This window comes from Tamandua tetradactyla, chromosome 5, assembly GCF_023851605.1.
Source record: "Tamandua tetradactyla isolate mTamTet1 chromosome 5, mTamTet1.pri, whole genome shotgun sequence".
Taxonomy (NCBI): domain Eukaryota; kingdom Metazoa; phylum Chordata; class Mammalia; order Pilosa; family Myrmecophagidae; genus Tamandua; species Tamandua tetradactyla.
The window spans coordinates 93627380-93650066 of NC_135331.1; the positions used below are offsets into that span (position 1 = coordinate 93627380).

Sequence of the window (22687 nt, forward strand, 5' to 3'; positions counted from 1 at the left end):
AAATAACAAAGATTAGAGCAGAAATAAATGAAATTGAAAACATGAAAACAATAGAGAAAATCAATAAGACCAGAAGTTGGTTCTATGAGAAAATCAACAAGATTGATGGGCCCTTAGCAAGATTGACAAAAAGAAGAAGAGAAGGGTGCAAATAAATAAGGTTAGAAATGGAAGAGGAGACATAACTACTGACCTCACAGAAATAAAGGAGGTAATAACAGGATACTATGAATAACTTTATGCTAATAAATACAACAATTTAGATGAAATGGACAGGTTCCTGGAAAGACATGAACAACCAACTTTGACTCAAGAAGAAATAGATGACCTCAACAAACCAATCACAAGTAAAGAGATTGAATTAGTTATTCAAAAGCTCCCTAAAAAGAAAAGTCCAGGACCAGACGGCTTCACATGTGAATTCTATCAAACATTCCAGAAAGAATTAGTACCTACTCTCCTCAAACTCTTCAACATAATCGAAGTGGAGGGAAAACTACCTAGTTCATTCTATGAAGCCAACATCACCCTCATACCAAAACCAGGCAAAGATATTACAAAAAAAGAAAACTACAGACCAATCTCTCTAATGAATACAGATGCAAAAGTCCTCAATAAAATTCTAGCAAATCGTATCCAACAACACATTAAAAGAATTATACATCATGACCAAGTAGGATTCATCCCAGGCATGCAAGGATGGTTCAACATAAGAAAATCAATTAATGTAATACACCATATCAACAAATCAAAGCAGAAAAATCACATGATCATCTCAATTGATGCAGAGAAGGCATTCGACAAGATTCAACATCCTTTCCTGCTGAAAACACTTCAAAAGATAGGAATACAAGGGAACTTCCTTAAAATGATAGAGGGAATATATGAAAAACCCACAGCTAATATCATCCTCAATGGGGAAAAATTGAAAACTTTCCCCCTAAGATCAGGAACAAGACAAGGATGTCCACTATCACCACTGTTATTCAACACTGTGTTGGAAGTTCTAGCCAGAGCAATTAGGCAAGAAAAAGAAATACAAGGCATCAAAATTGGAAAGGAAGAAGTAAAACTATCACTGTTTGCAGACGATATGATACTATACGTCGAAAACCCGGAAAAATCCACAACAAAACTATTAGAGCTAATAAATGAGTACAGCAAAGTAGCAGGCTACAAGATCAACATTCAAAAATCTGTAGCTTTTCTATACACTAGTAATGAACAAGCTGAGGCGGAAATCAAGAAACGAATCCCATTTACAATCGCAACTAAAAGAATAAAATACCTAGGAATAAATTTAACCAAAGAGACAAAAAACCTATATAAAGAAAACTACAAAAAACTGCTAAAAGAAATCACAGAAGACCTAAATAGATGGAAGGGCATACCGTGTTCATGGATTGGAAGACTAAATATAGTTAAGATGTCAATCCTACCTAAACTGATCTACAGATTCAATGCAATACCAATCAAAATCCCAACAACTTATTTTTCAGAATTAGAAAAACCAATAAGCAAATTTATCTGGAAGGGCAGGTTGCCCTGAATTGCTAAAAACATCTTGAGGAAAAAAAACGAAGCTGGAGGTCTAGCGATGCCGGACTTTAAGGCATATTATGAAGCCACAGTGGTCAAAACAGCATGGTATTGGCATAAAGATAGATATATCGACCAATGGAATCGAATAGAGTGCTCAGATATAGACCCTCTCATCTATGGACATTTGATCTTTGATAAGGCAGTCAAGCCAACTCACCTGGGACAGAACAGTCTCTTCAATAAATGGTGCCTAGAGAACTGGATATCCATAAGTAAAAGAATGAAAGAAGACCCGTATCTCACACCTTATACAAAAATTAACTCAAAATGGATCAAAGATCTAAACATTAGGTCTAAGACCATAAAACAGTTAGAGGAAAATGTTGGGAGATATCTTACGAATCTTACAACTGGAGGCGGTTTTATGGACCTTAAACCTAAAGCAAGAGCACTGAAGAAAGAAAGAAAGAAATGGGAACTCCTCAAAATTAAACACTTTTGTGCATCAAAGAACTTCATCAAGAAAGTAGAAAGACAGCCTACACAATGGGAGACAATATTTGGAAACGACATATCAGATAAAGGTCTAGTATCCAGAATTTATAAAGAGATTGTTCAACTCAACAACAAAAAGACAGCCAACCCAATTACAAAATGGGAAAAAGACTTGAACAGACACCTACCAGAAGAAGAAATACGGATGGCCAAGAGGCACATGAAGAGATGCTCAATGTCCCTGGCCATTAGAGAAATGCAAATCAAAACCACAATGAGATATCATCTCACACCCACCAGAATGGCCATTATCAACAAAACAGAAAATGACAAGTACTGGAGAGGATGCGGAGAAAGAGGCACACTTATCCACTGTTGGTGGGAATGTCAAAGGGTGCAACCACTGTGGAAGGCAGTTTGGCGGTTCCTCAAAAAGCTGAATATAGAATTGCCGTACGACCCAGCAATACCATTGCTGGGAATATACTCAAAGGACTTAAGGGCAAAGACACAAACGGACATTTGCACACCAATGTTTATAGCAGTGTTATTTACAATTGCAAAGAGATGGAAACAGCCAAAATCTCCATCAACAGAAGAGTGGCTAAACAAACTGTGGTATATACATACGATGGAATATTATGCAGCTTTAAGACAAGATAAACTTATGAACCATGTAATAACATGGATGGACCTAGAGAATATTATGCTGAGTGAATCCAGCCAAAAACTAAAGGACAAATACTGTATGGTCCCACTGATGTGAACGGACATTCGAGAATAAACTTGAAATATGTCATTGGTAACAGAGTTCAGCAGGAGTTAGAAACAGGGTAAGACAATGGGTAATTGAAGCTGAAGGGATACAGACTGTGCAACAGGACTAGATACAAAAACTCAAAAATGGACAGCACAATAATACCTAATTGTAAAGTAATCATGTTAAAACACTGAATGAAGCTGCATCTGAGCTATAGGGTTTTTTTTGTTTTTGTTTGCTTGTTTGTTTGTTGTTGTTGGTTTTTACTATTATTACTACTTTTATTTCTTTTCTTTATATTAACATTTTATATCTTTTTCTGTTGTGTTGCTAGTTCCTCTAAACCAATGCAAATGTACTAAGAAACAATGATCATGCATCTATGTGATGATGTTAAGAATTACTGAGTGCATATGTAGAACGGTATGATTTCTAAATGTTGTGTTAATTTCTTTTTTTTTTTTCTTTCCGTTAATAAAAAAATAAAAAATAAAAAAAATAAAAAAATAAAAAAAGCACTATGGGAAAGAGGAAAAAAAAATTAAGCCCTCCAGACCTTTGTAATACCAGTCCATCTTCATGCTCCATTTATCCATTTCATTTTGTCTGTGTCATTGAGGTAATTTTCCATCCAATCTCATGTTGTAATAAAACTTTTCTTATGACATAAAAAAAAAAAAAAAAGAAAAAGCAGGGAAAGGGGGAAAAGGATATTGGAGGGGTAGAAATGCTAGATCGGGGGGCCAGGGAAGGCCATCCAGGTAGTTTCTGAGTCAGGATCTGGGGCAGGCCTTGCAGACACCTGGGGGAGGGAGGGCAGGGTGGCTGAGCCCGGGCGAGCCATACAGGATAAGGGCAGTGAGGCAAAGGAGGTCGGGTCACGTGGGGCCTGGTGGCCCACTGGAGGAGGGACAGAATCTTTTTGTTTTTAACATGGGCAGGCACCGGGAATCGAACCCGGGTCCTCTGGCATCGCAGGCAAGCATTCTTGCCTGCTGAGCCACCGTGGCCTGCCCCAAGGGACAGAATTTGACTTGGGCTTTGACACGATCCCTGTGGCTGCTGGGTGGGGGATAGACTGAGGGTCTCCAGGAGACCCCCACCTTCCATTAAAAGTCTCAGTGATTCCTGGCTGGGCCCTTCAAGCCTGCCCTCTCCTCGCACACTCCATCACATTGGGCCCTGCAGCCATTCCATGACCTGAGCTGTCAGCAGACTGGCACGCACTGGTTGCCTCACAAAGGCCCCTGCCCCATTTCGGGCAGGGTCTTACCAGCCTGGGCTCCCCCTTCTTTGCACCCTACCCTGAGGTTATGCTAGAACAGCTCCTCCTGTGCAGCTGGGAGGGGGGCCTGGAGCACTGCCTCAACCACTCACTCATTCACCCAACTAAGGTCTGACTGGCTGCTGAGCATGAACAAGAACCAGAAAAGGAATGAGTCTGGGTCTCTACCCTCCAGACATATTACCACAGGCTGGTAGGGGACAGCAGCCTCTCCTGCATCCAGGAGCTCAGGGAGTCTGGCCTGGGTCAGTGCAAGGCATCATGGGAAACTGCCCTTAAACCAAGGGATCCAAGACATCAAGGATGGGCCAGCATGACCAGGAAGGGTCCTGGGGGAGATGGCATATAAACAGGAGGGTGAGAGGAGCTCAGGAGGCACAAGAAGGCACTGGGATGAGTGGGCAGATAAAGGAGCAAAGACCAGAGGCAGGACAGCACAGGGGCCCACAAACAAGGCGCTGTGGGTTGTCAGGTTTAGACGGAGCAGAAGGCACAATGGTGGCAGGGTGGGGAGGCAACAGAATAGAGGAATAGAGACAAGGATAGAAAAGTGGATGGTCCTGGGTTGCCGAGGGACTTGGAAGCCAGGCTAGTGAGTAAGACTTGATTCAAAGCAGTAGGGAGTCACTGAAGCTTTCTGAGTAGGAAATCACACAACTGAAGCCATGCTCATGATAGTCAGAAATCATAGGAAGGACCTGGGTGGCCCATTTCATCAACCAAAAAACATTCATGGAATCCCTGCTGTGACTGAGACCCAATGGGTGCTGGATGCTAGATCCATGACTCCAGCTACCAGACAAGGAGGGCTCAGAGGGTGGGGGCGCCCTGTGTCTCTCTCTCACAGACTGAGGGTTCCCTGAAGACAGCACTGAGTCTCCCCTCTCAGATCTGGGGCTCCCTGAGGTCAGGAACCATCCCCGTCTATCTTCGTTTCTCCCTGCAAAGGAAGAGTCCATCCTTTGCACAACCCGGTGGTGTTGGGGGAGGCGTGGGGACTTGGATGCTACCGTTAGAAACATTTAGGGTGGGGGTCCTCCAGAGTAAGAGACAAACAGACATACCATCACAGGCAGGATGGTTTCCGGAGTGGGAAAGGGATGTACCTACCTCCCGCCACTGCTTGTTCTCCATTCCTTGAGTATACATGACACACACTGTGGGGAGAGGAGAAAAAGAGTTAACGCCACAGGCCAAGAGGAAGGTGGGGTCCCATTTGAGGACGGTGCTGGCTGGATGGAGACTCTAGCCTGGAAGGCACTGTGGGGTCTGCACAGGGGGTGTTTCCTGAGGCAGGGGTCTTGATGGGTGGGTCTAAGACTCTGGCCCCAACCCCAGGCTGGGAGGGTTCTACGTGCACCAATTAATTCACAAGCCTAGGCTTGGCAAAGGGGCATCTTCTGTGGGGGTGGGGTGGGGAGGGACAGGCAGTCAGGGGTCCCGTGACTGTACAGCTAAGCAGGAGCGGGGGTCTGATGTGTGGGGCAGAGAGACAGGTGGCCCAGTGGAGGACAGTGGTGACAGATGTGTGGCAGGGGAGAGCATCTGAAAGTGGCACTGTCCCTTTGGAGCCCAAAGCAGCCTCATGATGTAAGCACAGCTTATTATGATCATCAGCCCTTTTCTGATGGGGAAACTGAGACTTAGAGGAAAACCAACGACCTGCCTAAGGTCACAGACCCTGAACAGCACGTGTCTGCTCAGGACTAGAACCCTGGACTCCAAAATCAGTGCTGGCACCACAAGACCACAGCCAAGCGGGGCTCTGAATGTACTGGTTTCCTTGGGACTGAGACCCCCCAGGCTGGCCCCAGACACCCTGATCTGCCCAGCCCACCCTATCGTGCTGGGGCTCCACAAGTGCAGGGGTTTGAAGGGTCACCCCCCACCCCCAGTTCTTTCTGTCGGTACTATCAGCAAAACCTTAAACAGCCTTTAGGCACTTGGAATAGTGCCTGGCAGGTAGTTAGCGCTCAGCAAAGGCTAAAGTGTCAGCTGCTGCAATTAGTCTTAACGTTATTATCGCTGCTATTACTATTGTCAGAGCAGGACTTACGTGGGTCGGATTTGGAGAACATGTCTTTGTCCAAGAGGTTCCTGAAAGAGAGGGGAGAGGAGCAGAGTCAGCAGGTCCCTGAGGGAGGAGGCCACCCCGGGGGACTCAGGCTGTTCCCGAGACCCAGAGGCTGCCTCTGGCTTGGCCTGAGGCAAAAACTGGATGGAGAGGAGGCTCCTGCAGCCAGAGTGGGTCCTGAAAATTCGTCCTCCCTGCCCTGAACTGCGCTGTGCTCTCTGCCTCTCGCCACCATGCCGTCCCCAAGCACGCTGCCGCTGCCCCGCTGCCCTGGATCCCACCGCCCCCGCCCCACGCCCAAGCGCCTGCCAAAACCCCAATCTGTCCAATGTTTCAGGAGTTCTCCTTTTACCAATTATGGGACTTAAAAAAAAAAATCCAGCCATCAAAACTTATCCACCTAGTATTCTGCCTTTTCAGGGCTCTATTTACAGCTGATCTATCTATTCAATCTCAGCTGTGGTGATGGATTAATGGATTATTCCTTCCCCAGGGGATGTATGCACATTCAAACAGGGTCCTTCTGTGGTCACAGCTGACAAGTGGCCCCCGATAATCAGACCCCAGGGCACACATTTGGGAATGGAAAGGTCTCCTGCCCCTCCTGCCCCCTCACTGATCCCAGGTAATAGGTCAGGCAGCGCACCGTTCTGCAAATACTAGCTCCCGATTCTCACGCTGCCCAGCAAGTAGGTGTTGGGTAGGTATGGACTCATCTTACAGATGCGGAAACTGAGGCTCAGGGAGAGCAAGCAAAGGTATCTCTTACACAGCTGATGTCCCTCATTCCACAATGACTTGCTGCTGTCAAGGAGCACAGCAGCACAGTGGGGACTTGGTCTGGGAGGGAACTGACTGTGTCCTCTTCTGGACAATGAAATAGTAGTACCGACTCTGAGGGTTGTTGATGCCCACATCTCCTCAGCCTTCACAGTGCCTCTGAACATACATGGGTTTCCTCATGTGTCTGCTTTCTCTGGCAGTGAGACTGTAGCACCGAGAAATTTACGCTCCCAGGGTTACACTCAACCAATGATGGGCAGGTATTGGGGATAGATATCCGGTTGGCTCCCTCCTCCTAGGGACAACTTGGAGGGGTCTCTACACAGAGTTCCAGACGACCCCAGCAGGACTGAACCCTCCTGGAGGCTGCTCCTAGGAAGGCCACTTTCCTTCCTAGATGTCCCAGCGGATCCAGTCACCTTCCTTCCCCACAATCCTCCAAGGGCCCCTATACACCTTAAACCCCTTTTCCCCGGGAGCAGAAACAATTGAAACTGTTCTGAGTTGCTTCCTGACAGCCAACTCCAAATATTAGAGTTGGCTGGAATCCAAGGGATCATCTCCTCCACCTTTTCTTGAGAAATTGGGGGTGGGGTGGGAACTGAGGTCTGGAGAGAGGCCAGAGGGCCAGAGCCAGAAGTCTAGGAGACATTGCCCTGAGTCACCGAGGCTACCAGCAGTGACAGCCTGTCTGGACAACTTGACCCCACAGGTAACCCCACTGCCCATGCCCCACACTCTGAGGTGGGAGCCAGAGATGGACTGATCGACAGACAGATGCAGCAGCAACCTGGTGCCAATACATGGCATCCTCTGCCGCCTGGGAAGGTCCCATCTCGTGCTCATGAGTCACACTAGCTCCAGGCCCCCAAGCAGATTCCTGGCCATGTCCCCAAGAGAGGGATCTCCAGACATTTGGGGAAAACCAGCCCCTGGAGAACTCACTCCCCACCCCGTGCCCCAGTCTCTCCATTCAGGGCCCTTTCCCAAAGGCAGCCACTTTCAGCTAGCCCACCCTGACCCCTGCTCCTGGAGACAGCAGCACTCCTCGACCCCCACCTCCCTCCACCAGACCTGCTGCCAGCCAGCTGTCACTTTGGAAACCATCTGATAAACCTCCAAGCCCACAGCAGTGAGCCTCAGACGAAACGATACACGATACACAAGGTGGCTCTGAAAAGTAGACAGCAGGGGCTAAACGCAAGATATGCTTTTATGTGCTCTTTCACATGGAGGCGGGTTTTCTCTGGCAGGAAGGCTGTGAGCACACAAATGGGCTGACCTTCTCCTGAAGTGTGCTAGGCTTGGGGGCAGGGGTGTCAGCCTTGATTCAAACAGAGGACAAAAAGCCTCAACCCCAAAGATGACCCTACAGTGGTGGAACCTGAAGCAGCGTGAGGACCTGGAAAGAATAAAGAGAGTGAGGTGGGGGTGGGGTGGCTTTGCTAAAAAACAGGGGCTGAGGTTTATCTCTGAATTCTATAATTAAAATATATAATTACATAAACTCCTAGAATATTCGAGCTGGAAGGGACCTCAGAGGTCTACCTTTTCCAACTCCTTTACAAAATCAGGAATCTGAGATCTAAAGAGGGAGCAATCGGCTCCTCCAAGATCTGAGTCTTCTCCAAGTTTGAGTCTGGAACTCAGGCTTGGTCATGTCTCGGCTAGAGAGAGAGAGTGAGACCATGGATTTCAGCCTAGGGACATGTGTGTGCATGTGCGTGTGCGTGTGTCTGTATGCACTGGAGCCTTATCTTCAAAGTGAAGCAAAAAGGGGCTTTTCTTGGCCCCACCCACTGCCCTGTCAGCTGGAATAAGAAATGGAATCCAGGCATTTAGCTTCTCGGTGGCTCCCAACCTGGTGACATCAGAACTTTCGCTGAGCCTGGGGCGTGGGTCACCCTGCCCTTGCACTTGGGGGTAATACAAACCCCCTTCCCTGCCCAAACCCTACCTTGTTGAATTTGCCTTCCTTGGACACAAGGCAATGACCTTTCTCCTCCCCTGAGCTCTCTCTGGTCTGCGAATAGCACCCTGGCTTGTAGGACCCCGTTACTGTACTCAGCACACCCTGAGCTGTAAAGACTGTGGGAGCACCTGTCTCTCACACTGGCCGGGGCTCCCTCTGGGGCAAGGACCCCATCTCTGCCACAGGACAGCCTGGCACCTGACTTAGAACAGACGCCTGGAGAGTTCAATGATGAAGGAAGATAAAAAGGAGTGGCGGGATGGGTTAGGGAGCTCTGATCTTCCCCACTAGACAGACCGCTCTTATACTTCTCTTAGCTGTCTAGGGTAATGGTTAAGCACGTGAAATCTGCAGCAGACAAGCTAGGTTCACATTCTGGCTCTCGACAGTTACATGGCTTCCTTGCACCTCAGTTTCCCCATCTGTGAAGTGGACCTAAAAATAGGTCTGCCCTTAGGAGCACTGCAGGGATGGGACACGTGGTGCACTTGGGACACTGGCAGACTTATCACCTGGCCTGGTGCTGAACTGGACAGTCACCCTTCTGGGCTATGCTCAGGGTCACCTGGGGACAAGGGAGAGGCAGGATAGGCAGCACAGGACACCTCCACTCTGGCTGCACCAAGGAGACCACCTCCAACACACACTCCTAGCATCCCACGCTGAAGGTGAGTTGAATCCCACCCCCTACCCTCCATTGGCTGAGAGCGGCCCAGGCCTCATCCCAGCCTCTGCCTTCCTTTCCCCCGCTCTCAGCCCGTATCCCAGGACTCTGCACCCATATATCACCCCCTCAGAGCCCCCATCTGGTCCACACTGGCCCCCATCCTTCCCTCACCTGGTCGCCTGCCTGATGGAGAAAAGATGCAAAGAAGTCTCAGGGCCGGTACCTCCACGCTGGGCTTTAGGATGGTGGTTTCACCCCATGAGCAGTGGGCCTCACATTTTGTAGGAATCATGCCTGTCTCTGTTGTTAGAAGGCAGATTCCTGGGCCCTGCTCCCAAAGTCTGGTTTTGAGGGTCTGGCCCTGGGAGAGACTATATTTAAACAAATGCCGAGCTCCTCCCTATTGTGTTTCTGATGACAGCCCAAACAGCACATGCTGAGTCTTGGGGCCCTTGCTTCCCCCACTGTGAAGTCAAGGGCAATGACACACATGGCAGCACTTGGAGGCTCTCACAATGCAAAGCACGTTCACCCAAGAGCCTCACCCTGATCCACCAAGAACACGGAGGCTCAGAGACCGCGAGTCATTGGCCCATATCACACAGCTTGTAAGAGGCTGACGGCAGAGGAAACCAGGTCTTCCGCCCCAAAGCAGGGCCTAAGCCACGAGCGCACGAGTGAGACCAGATCACAGATGCTTTTTCTCCACTTTCTGTCTTTGGAGAACACCAAGAGAAATGTTTTCCAACACGTGAGATGTATTTTTCCCCAAAAAGAGCACAAGACCCTTCAGCAGTCGACATGGCAGCCTGGAGCTTTGCTTCTTTTGTTCCTTAAATCAGGGCTGGGGAAGAAAAACCCAGGACTCCTGTCCTCCCCGCTTTCCTGCAAGGAATCATCTCCAATTCAGTGGCAGTGAGAAAATGACCATCTTCTGGGCTGCAAGTTAGAAGTTGCAGAGGTCCCAGAAAAGGGAGAAAGTGCTGGAAAGGCTGATAGGAGAGCCCCCAAGCTCTCATATTAAAGGCTTTAGGGTAACACCCTCCTATTTGGGTGTCTGAGAAGAGGTGGGCGGGTCAGAGACTGCTGTTCTCCCTGTTTGAGGAGGGAGACTCAGCCCTGCCCTTGGGGAGCCCGCCTGAGGGGAAAACGCATTTGCCCTTGAGAAGCTGAGACACCGGGTGTAACTGGACATCCCACATCCCTGACTCTCCGTAGACAGAAGCCCATAGCTGCTGCATGGGCTCACTGGGCAATGATTCCCTAGCCCCAGTTTTTCTCCTCGTGCTTCCCTTGGCAGCTCAGAGGGAAACACATTAAGAGCACTCACCCCGCTCTCCTGGAGTCTTTACTGGGGCCCATGGACTCCTGAAACTGCAAGCAGAATGTGGCACATTGGTACAAAATGGATGCGTTCTTTTGGAGAACTTTTATCCGATTTTACCAGGAGGTTCTTGAGGCCGAAGAAGTTAAGAAAAGATGGTTTCTCTTTCCCAACAGCCCGTCCTCAGCACCTCTCTCGTGAGGGAAGGAGGCAGGGGTGTGGAGAGCACAGGCTTAGAACTCCAGTGTGGCCAAGTCACTCACCCTCTCTGTGCCTCAGTACCCTCTCTATTTCCATCTGTAAAGTGGGGGGAATAACAGCCCCCCACCTTCCAGGGGTTTTTTGAGAAGAGTTAATAACCGCGAAGCAGTTAAAAATGGTGTCTGGCATACAGTAAGCTGCAGTTCAGTGCCTTGTATACAGTAAGTGCTCAGTAACAGCTGGTGGAGCATGAACTCCAGGGATGGGGAGCCCCGTCCTTTGCCCCTGCCCCCCAATGCCCCGCTGGAGCAGGACCTTGAGCACCCACGGGCCCTGGTCCAGTACTGCCCAGCCGGTGGCAGCTTCCCTTGAGGAGAGTGCAAGGGGGACAGGTGAGCCAAAGGCAGGTAGAAATGGAATTCTGAGGGGTCCCACAGAAACCTTTGGGCCTGAGGGACCTTCCAGCAACACCCCATTTCTCTATGCAGCAACTCAACACCAAACATCTGGCTAAGCCCCCAGATGCAGGCAAAGGCAGTGGGGGAATGGCATTAATAATCTAATCTGAGCCAAGTCCATTGTAGGGTACTTAACTTGAGACACACTATTTAGGCACATAATGCCAGGAAGTAGGTATCACACCCATTTTACAGGGGTTGAGACTGAGTGGTGTGCCCAGCTTGTCAGGGAGCACGCTGAGATGTGAACTCTGAAGCTGGAGCTCATTTAGAGGTGCCGGAGGAGTACTTGCAGGAACAAAACCGGGTCGCCAGAGCCCCATCAGGGCCAGCAGTGCTCCCCTCCCCCACCCCACTTCCTGCTCCCAACCTCATCAGCGCCACCCCAGGGCTGCGAACAAGAACTGGTGGGTTTCCCTTCTCCTCCTGCCCTGCTAACTGGCAGAAGTAATCAGAGGAAAGGCAGGGAGGGAGTTGGGGAGGAGAGGGACCTTGGCACCCAGCCCTTGGCACTCACCCATCTCCCCTTTCAGATCCCATTCCTTACCTGCATGCACTGTCTCCTTGCCAAGCAACCTCGCCAAGGTCTAAAAAGCAATTTTTATGTGGCTTAAAGAGTTCTCCTTCGTGGAGCTATTTGCATTTTTATTATTAATTATCATGATAATTGTCCCTTCCGTGCTTGCGTGGCCAATGGAAGAAAGCATGGGCTCTGGCCTCAGATGCATCAGGCTGGAATTCCCACACGGGCACACAGTAATTCTGTGACCCTGGACAAACTGCTTAATCTCAATTTCCTCATCTGTGCAGGGGGCCGTATAACTGCCTTGTGGGGTGGTTTTGAAGCCAATTGCTTAAAACAGAACCATAGGATGCATTCTGGATTTCTTCCTTTCCCTTATGCTCCTTCCTGTCCCACCCATCAACAAGTCCTAAAGATTTCCACTTCAGAAACACATCCTAGATCTGCCCATCTTCCCCCACCACCATCATCTCTCACCTGGACACTGCAGTGGTTCCTGCCAAGCAATGTGCTTCAATTCCTACCCCTCCCCCAACCCATTCTCTTCATAGTAACTAGGGAAAATAATTCAAGAGGGCCATCAGATCAGTCACTCTCGTTTCAGTGTCCTCCTCCCTACCCCCCACCGACTGCTATTGGAATAAGAAACCAAATTCCTTAGCATGGGCCACAAGGCCATCACGCATACTGCCCATTTCCTCTCTGACTTTGTGGTGATTTGGAGTTAAGTACCCTGGAAAAATGTGTTCTTAAACTTAATCCATTTATAGGAGTGCATGTGAACTCCTATAAAATAGGAACTTTTAATGAGGTTATTTCAGTTGAGATGTAGCCAAGTTGAATTAGAATGGGTCTTAATCTTATTACTGAAGAAGGCCTTATAGGGAAGACCACACAGAGAGAGAAAGCCAGAAACCAGAAGTCAACAGAACCAAGAAGCCAGGAGAAGCCACCACGTGCATTGCCATTCACAGAAAAGTCAAGGACCAGGATCAATGGAAACCAGCCCCAGAATGCCATGGTCTTCTGGGAAAAAGCACTGCCCTGATGGCAGCCTTGATTTTGGACTTCTCCTAGATTGAAAACTGTGAGCCAATAAATTCCCATTGGTGAGCCAACCCATTACCTGGTAGTTGCTTCAGCAGCCACAAAACTAAAACAGATCTCATTTTCTTCCATCGCCTCCACTGATAGCAGTGCTTAGCCACACTGGCCTCCTTGCAGTTCTGCAAGCATACAAAGGTCTTTTCTGTCACAGAGCCTTTGCATTTGCATTTGCTCTTCTCCCTACCTGAATCACCCTTTCTTCAGAAAGATATTCCAATAGCTGTCTTTCTCATTTTTTGGCTCTCAGCCTGGCACAGAAAAGACCCAATAGCACATGAAATATCAATTATCAAATGACTGAATATGTCAGTAGTGTCCAATAATTGGTACTATTATCATTACTATCATTATTAAGCCTACTTAACACATCCCAGTTTACACAGAACTTCACAGACATAATTTCTTTTGTCTTCATAACAATCCTACAGGATGTGGACAGGATCAGTATTTCTCCCATTTTAACGATGGGAGACTGAGACTTGGAGATGCTAAATGACCCGGCCAAATCTTGGATAAGGTAAGCCAGGAACTGCACTGATTTTCAGTCTCCCAGGATTCTTTATTACCTAAAGGTCTTCTAGTGGGACCTGTGGGCAGTGGATAGGCCAGCAGGGGCAACATCAGGGACAGAGGCACCTTGCAGTACTCTGGAACCACACCAAGCGGGGGGCCTTCTTTTCTTTCCTGACAAACTGGTAGAAAGAGAGATAGTAACAGGTTCAGCTCAGCTGCACATGGAGAATCTGTCCCCAGGTATCTAATATTGGCTTTCCACCTAATTCCAAAAAAATCCAAGGAGCCAGTTCTCAGAGATACCAAACCCTAGGCCCCTTTCAGTCCCAGCTAGTTCAGTTAATCCTTTGGGGCCATTTGGAAAGTCCCTTTGTGGCAAATGCCATAGCTACCCACCCAACAAGCTTCCCCTATTCTCTTTCCACTAACAGAACCCAAATTGGTTCAGGCATCTCAAGGAGAGTCCCTGAAGTCTGGAAAGGTAGGACCCCATCCCCAGTGAAGGGGTAGACATGGGACCCAACTTTGGCCATTGAAATAGAAGGGGAAGTCTGCTGAAAGATTTGGGAAGGGATTGTACTTTCCAGATAAAAAGAAGATTTCTAAGAGATGAACTTTGGCCCTGCTTCCCATTTCCTATAGCTGAGTGTGGCTGCGATTTGTGGAGCAGACTCAGCCATCCTCTGACAATAAGGCCCACCATTTGGAAGACGGCAAAGTGGAAACATGGTTGGGTCCTTGATGGCAAAGTGAGACAAACCCTGAGAACACCTATCTCCAGGCTCATTGTGATTTTAGAAAAATAAAATTCTGTGGGTTTTATTTATTTATTTAGTCTGTGGGTTTTAAACTACCATCAATCAGATTTTCTGGTACTGACAGCTGAAATACGCCTAACTGAAGCCCAGTTCTCCATGTTCCAGAACTTTCCAGATAGCCTTATTCCTTCTCATCCTCCTGACTACCTCCTTCCAGTGCTAAGTCACCTCCAGTGATGGCCATAGTTTGGGCAGTAAAGACTGTAGTCTGGGGGAGGAGGGATGGGAAGCTCTCACCGTATGACTTGGATTCCATGGAAGGCTGGCTGCCACCCTGTGACTCTTATTCTAGTCTTCTTCCTGGGATTTCTTCATTCTTGGATCCACCTCCCAGGACCACAAGCATCAATAAGCAAGGACAGTCTCTCCCAACCCTAGGGAGAGAGCCTCTACCTCTTAGTCATGCCTGCCATGGTTGGTATCAAGGGCCCTGCCAGGATCCCTATGGAAACTCTCTCAACTTCAAGATGTCCCCAAAGCTTTGAAGTCTGAGGAAACTGAATTCAGACTCCTCCTCCAAACGCCCTAGCTGTGTAACCTTGGGCAGGACCCTTAAACTTTCTGAGGCTTGATTTCCCAATCAGCAAAAAAGAAAAATACGACTACCTACCTTGTCATGAGGTCAAAAAGATAATTGTGGTAGGCAGAACTCTAAGAAGACCCCCAAGAGTCCCACCCCCTGGGGTACACTGTGCTGTCCCCTTCCCTTGTGCATGGGTGGGACCTGGAACTAGGACCTGTAGTCACCTGTGATTAGGTACACCATATGGCAAAGGCGCTCAGATACTTATGCCTGCAATCATCGTGATTTCTGTCACTTTATAGAAGACTCTATCATAGCAGATGGGGGAAAGATTCTCCTCCTGGTTTTGAAGAAGTAGGCTGCCAAGCTGAGAGAGGGCCACGTGGCTAGGACCCCAGAGTGGCCTCTAGGAGCTAAGGGTAACCCTGGGGCAACAGCCAACAAGAAAAATGGAGACTTCAGTCATATGGCCTTGGGCAATGGAATTCTGACAACAGCGTAAATGAGCTTGGCCAAGGACCCTAGTCTCAGAAGGAACTGCAACTCCAACCCATACCTTGGTTTCAGCCAGGTGAGACTTGAGCAGAGAACTCAGCTACGCTGTGCCTGGACTTCCAATGTACAGTGAGGTAATAAATGGGTGTTGTTATAAGCCACTAAGCTTGTGATAATTTTGCTATGCAGCAGTTGAACATTAATAATATAATAATCTTAGGTCGAACTATATAAAATTGCTATTTTAGTGAGAGGTCAAAAACATCGAATATAGGCAATTTCATTTGATTCAGTCTGATATGGATGTAAAGTTGCCTAGCCTATAGTAAGCATTCAGTAATAGCCACTATTATTATTCCCTCGGTTCTATTAAACTGTGAGTGTTTTGGCATACTCAGTGGCCCATAGATCTCTCTAGCCTAGCCTCGGCTTTGACAGCTGCCACACTGCCCCCAGGTCCCTTCTTCCCCAGTACCGCCCTCTGGCAGCCCATCAAAAGAAAGCACTCAGAGCTGCCTCACACTCCTTCTGAGAGGCCCAAAGCAGCAAAATGTCAATCTGAACAGACAGTGGAAAATGACATCTTCGTGGCAGAGGCAAAGCTGCCCCATCAGCCCCTGATTCCAGCTGGTGGGGAGAGGGCAGTGCTTGAGAGATTCCAGCTTGCCTCTGGATCCCCTAACTGCACCCCCTCTTCCCTACGCATCTTGTGTTCCCCATCATGTGGAGTTGGGCTCTCGAACCAAGAAGCTGCTTTGCTTTGTTGAAGTGCAAAGGTTTCCTGTTATATAAAAAATGCAAATCACTTTTTTCTAACCAAAAACACACTGGTCGGGATCCCTGCATCAAACAGAGCACAGAAACCTGAAAAAATAGTGGGGCCCTTTGGGCACAGAACACTGGACAGGTAAATTTTGGTTGTCTCTGCAGGTCAGTGAAAAGAGCCAGGAGAGGCCTGGAACAGACCCTCCGAGGAAGGTTCCGGGCAGGGAACTCCTGCGGCTGCAGGCAGTGCAGGAACTTTCATGAGGACCAGAAGGGAAAGTGAACTGGAAATGGGCGTTCCTGAGGCCAGAGATAGCAACTCATGATCTTTCCTGAGACAGTGGGCCCCTCAACCCCAGCTGTCCACCCTGGAATCCCCTGGAGTTCTTATCCCACCAACCCCTCTGCCATCCTGCTGTTCCCTGGCCACAGGTGTCACACAGAGGCCCAGGGCAGGGGCATGCCACAGCCTTCTCTCCGGGGGTCCAGTCAGTACTGACGATGAGGGTGAGGGGGGTTGACCCTCATCAATCAGTGACCATGAAATGAAGAGTACGCTTGAGAAGGGCACTCTGCACATCTTTTCTTCCTCCCCATCTTCCTCCTCCCCTCCTCCTCCTCTCTGTTCTAGAACCTGGGTATTTAGACCTGGTTGAAGCAAAAAGATCTAAAATTTCGAGCCCACCCAGATTGCTTCTCTCCTCCCCTCAGTTCCAGGTGACTTCTCCCTCTTCACCCCTTCTCACTAAAACCCACTTTCCCCCCCCCCCCCCCCGGCTTTTGGAGGGTCAGATCCAGCAGATCATGTCCCTTGAGAAGGAAAAGACATCCAGAAACACATCCCCCAGGAACTCACAGGCACCTCTAGGTCTTTCTTAGGCAAGAAATCTGATTCCTTTGGAGATCTATCTCCACTTCCAGAGAGGTAATTGGAGGGCTCAAACTCTGCTGCCTTAGGGTGATCATCATAGCTGCTTACCAAGCACCCATCGGGCGCTAAGCAAGTGCAAAGTAGTGTGTAGGGGCTTCACAATCCTCCAATGCTGCAAGTTAATTCTTCCAAGGACCTACTATGTGTCAGGCACTGTTCTAAGCAGGTGATTTACCTTGTGATCAAGGTTGCTCCATGAGTACAGGTTCTTTGATATGCACGTGACGAACAGGGGAAATCGAAGTTCAAAGTTCCAGCCCCAAGTGCTGAAGCAGAGACTCCGTTCCAAAATGCCTGAGTCCATCTGCTCTCTGTCTCCTCTCCACTGGGGTAAACGGTTCCTGAGTCTGTGCAAGTCCTCAAATGGGGACTTTGGGGGAACAGGGATGAAATCTACACACCTGAGATGTCTTCTAAGGCATCTTACTCAGTATGTGAGTGACCCTGTGGTCCATTCTTCAGGGTCCAGGGGACACGGAGGAGAGTGATACTAGCAGGGTATCTCATGGGTGAGAAAGATGCTTGGAAGTGGTGAGCATGAGACCAGGCTCTCCAGGATGGGAGGACATGAAATGGCAGAGATGGAGTGACATCTAGATGGGGAATGGGCTGTTCGGTGGCTCGGAGGCAGGACAGATCCCAGATCCGGAGACAACTCTGAAGACGACAGGCATGACTGAAGGCTGGGAGGGAGCGTCAGGCATGGGGTATGCATGTGCAGAAGGGAGGGCAGGCTGTGGTAGCTGTTAATGGCTGAATGGCTGAGGAGGTGAGATTGGAGCTAATGGGCCATCAGGAGTCTCCCAGCAGAGTAACAGCAAGATACAAACAGCTTGGGAGATGATTTTGACAGCACTGTGTGGGACCGGTGCTGGAGGCATGTAGGAGCTGTCACAGCAGCCCCCTGGAGGGTCTGGCTCAGGGGAGCAGCTATGGCTGACCTCACCCGTAATGGCCCCCAAGTGTTCAAGAGAAGTCCCCCTGGATCCCAACCTATCTCACACTCAAGGCCAGCCCCTCTGGCCTTACCCAAACCTCTCCAATGTCATACTTTGGAAGATAGGGTTGGACGGCCACAAAAGATAGACTGAGAGTCTGACCAACGGATGGCCTGGAAGAGTCTGGGCTGGGTGAGTTGGAACACAGGGCACAGCCAGAGCTCCAAAAATGCTGTTGGTCATTTGGGGCAGGGGGAAATTTCCTGGGAGAACCTCAAGGTGGGCTATGCCTGGGTCACCACATCCCTCACAGTCCCAGCCAGGCTTCCACAGAGACCCTAGAGCAGCCACAGGATAACTAGGGAAATAATTCCCCCTTTCCCCACTCATCCTCTCTCATCGCCTGGGGCAGACTTCACCTTGGCTAAGAGAGCCCAGCTCTTAGATGAAGTTAACCCCAAAGCCCACGTGACATCACTGAGGATTTGGGAGTGGGAGCCCACAAAAATACTTCTCTCCTCCCCTGCTGGACTCACTTGTTCAGCTTAAAATTTTGGACCCAAGTTTCTGTTGTTTAATGGTGCCTCTTTAGGTTGTTATTAGTTATCCACAGCTCAGTATGGATGAGTCAATCTGACCCTTTCCCAGGAGTTGGTTTTGTTATTGGAGGTGAAAGACTGATTTAGAATCCTGGGGTCTAGGAGGGTGAGTGGGTGGGGGAGGAGAGGATGAGGGTGCTGGGGCAAAGAAGGGGGGAGGAGAAAGGAAAGGAGGGCACAGAAGGGAGAGGCTGGGCCCGCCTGTTAAGAGATTCGGGCAAATCACTCACTTCTCCATTCGAGGAGGGGTTGTAGAGACAGCCGGTAGGAAGCCCCCCGGTATAGACCCTCATCTTCTCCCTCTCCCCTCTCGGGCACCTCAAGTCCTGTCCCTGTGTCTCCCTGTCTCCACAAAGCCACAGCCCTCAGCGTAAACTTTCCGGGATGTGACCCCAAGCCTAGCTTCCCCTCTGCGCTGTCACCACCCCGCGCCGCTGGGCAGGGGCTCTCTGCGGACCAGTATGGGGGCGTCCTGGAGATAAAACACTGTGAGAAAGGGGCGCGTGCGAAGGCGGGGGGTCGAAGCGGCGGAGGCCGCGGGGCTTCGAGTCCAGGGGCGGGGCCTGGGGGCCCGACCAGCGGGCGGCTCACCTGCAGGACACGGTGATCTCCACCTTGGTGGCCGGGATGCTGCCCGCCAAGGAGTCGAACTCGCTCAGCGACGCCATATCCTCGGCGTGTTCCATCGCCCACCGCGCCCCCCCCACCCCAAATTAGTCAATCCCTGCGCGATTCACGCCTTCTCCGGAGCTACTGGAGCCCCAGCCTCTCCCACAACTCCGGAGCCGGGGCCGGGCGGTGAGCGGAGGAGAGAGGAGCGCGGAGAGGGGGCGTGGGAAGTGAGAGAGCGGAGGGAGGCGCGGGGAGCGAGGGCCGCGGAGGGAGGAGGGGGCACGGGCGAGGCGCCGAGGAGGCTGGGGACTCAGCGGAGAGGGTCAAGGTGCCCAGGGGGCTGGGGGCACGGCGGGGAGAGGCGGAGGGGGGTGAGAGGGAGAGGCGCGGCGCGTCGAGAGGGCAGCGGGCAGAGGGGCGTGCGGCGGTAGTGAGGCAGAGCGGGTGAGGAGACCCGGAGAGGGGCGTGAAGGCTGGAAGGCGCCGGAGGGGGCGCGGGCGGCGGGGGTGGCGGGGCGCGCCCGAGCTGCGCCGCCTCTGGCTGGGTATCTGGGCGGGCGGCGGCTGAGCTGGGGAGGCGGCAGCGAGTGCCACCTACTCGGCTGGGCTCCGGCTCCGGGGCGCCCCGGCTGCGGGAAAATCAAATCTGCCCAAAGCCACCGCCTCCCGCCGCCCGGGCGCGCTGCGTGCGGGGTCCGCGAGCGCCGGAGGGGGCACCCGCAGGGGCTGGGGCGGGGCCGCGGGCGGGGTCTGCGCGCGGGTGTGAATGTGTCTGTGTGAGCGTGCGAGTCGTGTGTGTGTGTGTGTGTGTGTGTGTGAGTGTGCGTGCGCGTGGCAGGCGTAGGGACGCGGCTCCAGATGCTGTGGCCCTAGGGGGTGACAGCCAGGGAGGGTTCCGGCACCGCACATTTTCCTCTGGGCCCACCCACAACCCCTGACAGGGGTCTCCATACTGGGGGAAGGGGTTATGTGAACCAAAGGGGCGCCTGTTTGAGCAGGGTCTATGCGGGCGGGGTTGGGGAGGGTCGTGTGCAAAGAACCACCCCCTACCCCACCCCACCCCCGCCTCCACCAACGTCTTGATGTGTGCACCCCATCCGGGGGCGGGTTTCAGTCCAAAAACGAACTTCACGTTTTCTTCTGAGGAGGAGTGTGGGGGCGACCCCACTGCTGGGAAGGGCTGCCTTGGTTTCCCTTGGGGGCTTTTTGGGCCAGGCAGGGGGGTGCATGGACAATACCTTCAACTGGCCTGAGGCTCCTGCTCGGCCCCTGAACCCGGAATCAACCACCTAAGCCGCGTGTCAGCTCCCTCCCCGTATCTGGCCCGTTGTGACCACTCGGCCTAGCCAGCCCCCGGGTCTAGAAGCTTCTGCCACAAGAATGGGAGGGTCACCCGAGCCCCCTCGGCTTCTGTGTAACCAGCAGAATAGGTGCTGCTGGGTCCAAGGCTTGGGGCGCACCCCTCCCAGTCAGACTACTCCCGGCACTTCCCACCCCTGGCCCCTGCCCGGCCCCTTTCCGGCTCTGGAAAACCCACCCACAGCCCCTCAGCGTCAGGCTAAGGTTCTCGGAGCAGGAGTCTCCACTTCTGCACCCACCGGAGTCTCCACTTCTGCACCCACCGTGGCAAAGCACAACGGGCCTCCGGACGTGGGAGGGATCAGAGGAGGCCAAGAGCCTGAGGCTGGATCTAGAAAAACCAGGCCCTCCAGGCCTGTCTTTGGCAGCCGGCCCAGGACTGGGTGCCTGAGATTGTTGGAAGTCGATTCCCAGAACATCAGATACAGAGTCAAAGATTATACAAGAACACATTCCTCGGCCTGGGACCAGTGTATGCCATTTATCCATGGCTCGGGATCAGCCGGATTGGGTTCTGCTATCTGGGACAACAGCAGTGGGGCAGAGGTGCTGGGGTTCCAAAATCAACAAGGCACAGCTGGGTCAGGAGGCCTGCTGGCTGGTTTGAGTCTGAGGCAGTGCACCATGAAGACTAATTCATCCTCTTTCCCTGAGGGATGCAAACACTGAGCTTTGAATATCTACCTCCATCACAGCTACCCCCTGCCTGTTGCACACAGTGCTCAATAAGGATTTGTTGAAGTTGGTAGCCATTCATTCCACAAGTATTTACTGGGCACCTGCTGGGTGCCCAGCCTGGACTAGGGTCACTTGGGAAATCTTGTTGATAACAATGATAATCATTATCAAAGCATCTACCCTGGGTCTGACACCATGCTTGGCTTTTTGAAATTGATTTTAAATTTTCAAAATAATTACAAGAGGAAAGTATTATTATCCTTACCTATTAAATAGATAAGAAAGCTGGTATCCAAAGAGTCTAAATAATGTGTCCATGAATGCCCAGTGAGAAGTGGCAGAATGAGAATTTGAATCCAGGCTGTTGACACTAAACTCAGGCTGTGGACACCAAAGCCTCCTGAACAAGACGCTTGACTGCCTCCTAGAATGGGGATAGATGATGCTGGGTCTTAAAAGCTATCCACTGCTTGGGAAGGCAAAAATAGGGAGCCATTGCAGGTTGTTGAGCAGGTGAATGGTGGAATTGAAATTCTATTGTATAACCTTGTATTGTGATACCATATGGAGCAGCAGTCCCTGGGTCTCTAGAAGACCCTGTAGAAACAAAGATGTAGGGACTAGTATGTTTCTCTTCATTCCCTCTTAGTTGTTGCATTCCCACCACTGATGCTTTGACAAAAACCTTTATCGGGCACCTGCTTTGTGCCTGGTGCTGTCCTAGGCTCAGAGAATAAAGAGGCAAAAAGAGCGTGGTATCTGTCCCCAAAGAGTTCCCAAGATAGTGGGAACTCCAGAATGCATAGATAGGTAAAGCACGGTTCAGTGCAAGAAGTGCTGCTGAATAGGTCCAAGGGGTCCTATAGACAGAGAAGAACAACTGCCTCCAGGAGTGGGAAAAGCTTCTGAACTGACAGCAACAGGGTACAGAGGCTTTTCAGAGGTGGCACTGAAGGAGGGGTATTCTGAAAGACTTATCCTTCATCGCATGGCCAACCAGTGAGCCCCAGAACACAAAACTTGCTGATCAGGCCCAGAGTGAAATGTGTACAGTCTGCTCAAACACATTCCTGATGGGTAAAAAACAGCCCCCACCTGCCACTCAGGTTTTGCCATTGGATGGGTCATTTCTCTTTTGAGGGATATGATAGTGCCAGGTAACTGGCCAGTAGGCCAGCAGGTACAGCAGATGTGCTGTCTGGATCTGGCAGCCAGCTTAGAACCAACCGCAGCCTTGGCCCAACCGCCATGTAACAGCTGCTCAC

At 50.6% G+C, this 22687-nt stretch overlaps 1 protein-coding gene across 2 annotated transcripts in view; it reads right to left on the reverse strand.

The window, feature by feature from the left end:
• Positions 1 to 19491, reverse strand: part of CPNE5 (copine 5) — an 86283-nt gene extending 66792 nt beyond the window's left edge. For both annotated transcript variants that reach the window (XM_077161633.1, XM_077161632.1), the window contains exons 1-3: positions 19365 to 19491; positions 6139 to 6179; positions 5193 to 5239 (exon numbers count right to left, since the gene is read on the reverse strand). In XM_077161633.1, the coding sequence (XP_077017748.1) occupies positions 5193 to 5239; positions 6139 to 6179; positions 19365 to 19459 (183 nt within the window). In that variant the 5' untranslated portion in view covers positions 19460 to 19491. The remainder of the gene's footprint in view (positions 1 to 5192; positions 5240 to 6138; positions 6180 to 19364) is intronic.
• Between the last annotated feature and the right edge of the window lie 3196 nt (positions 19492 to 22687).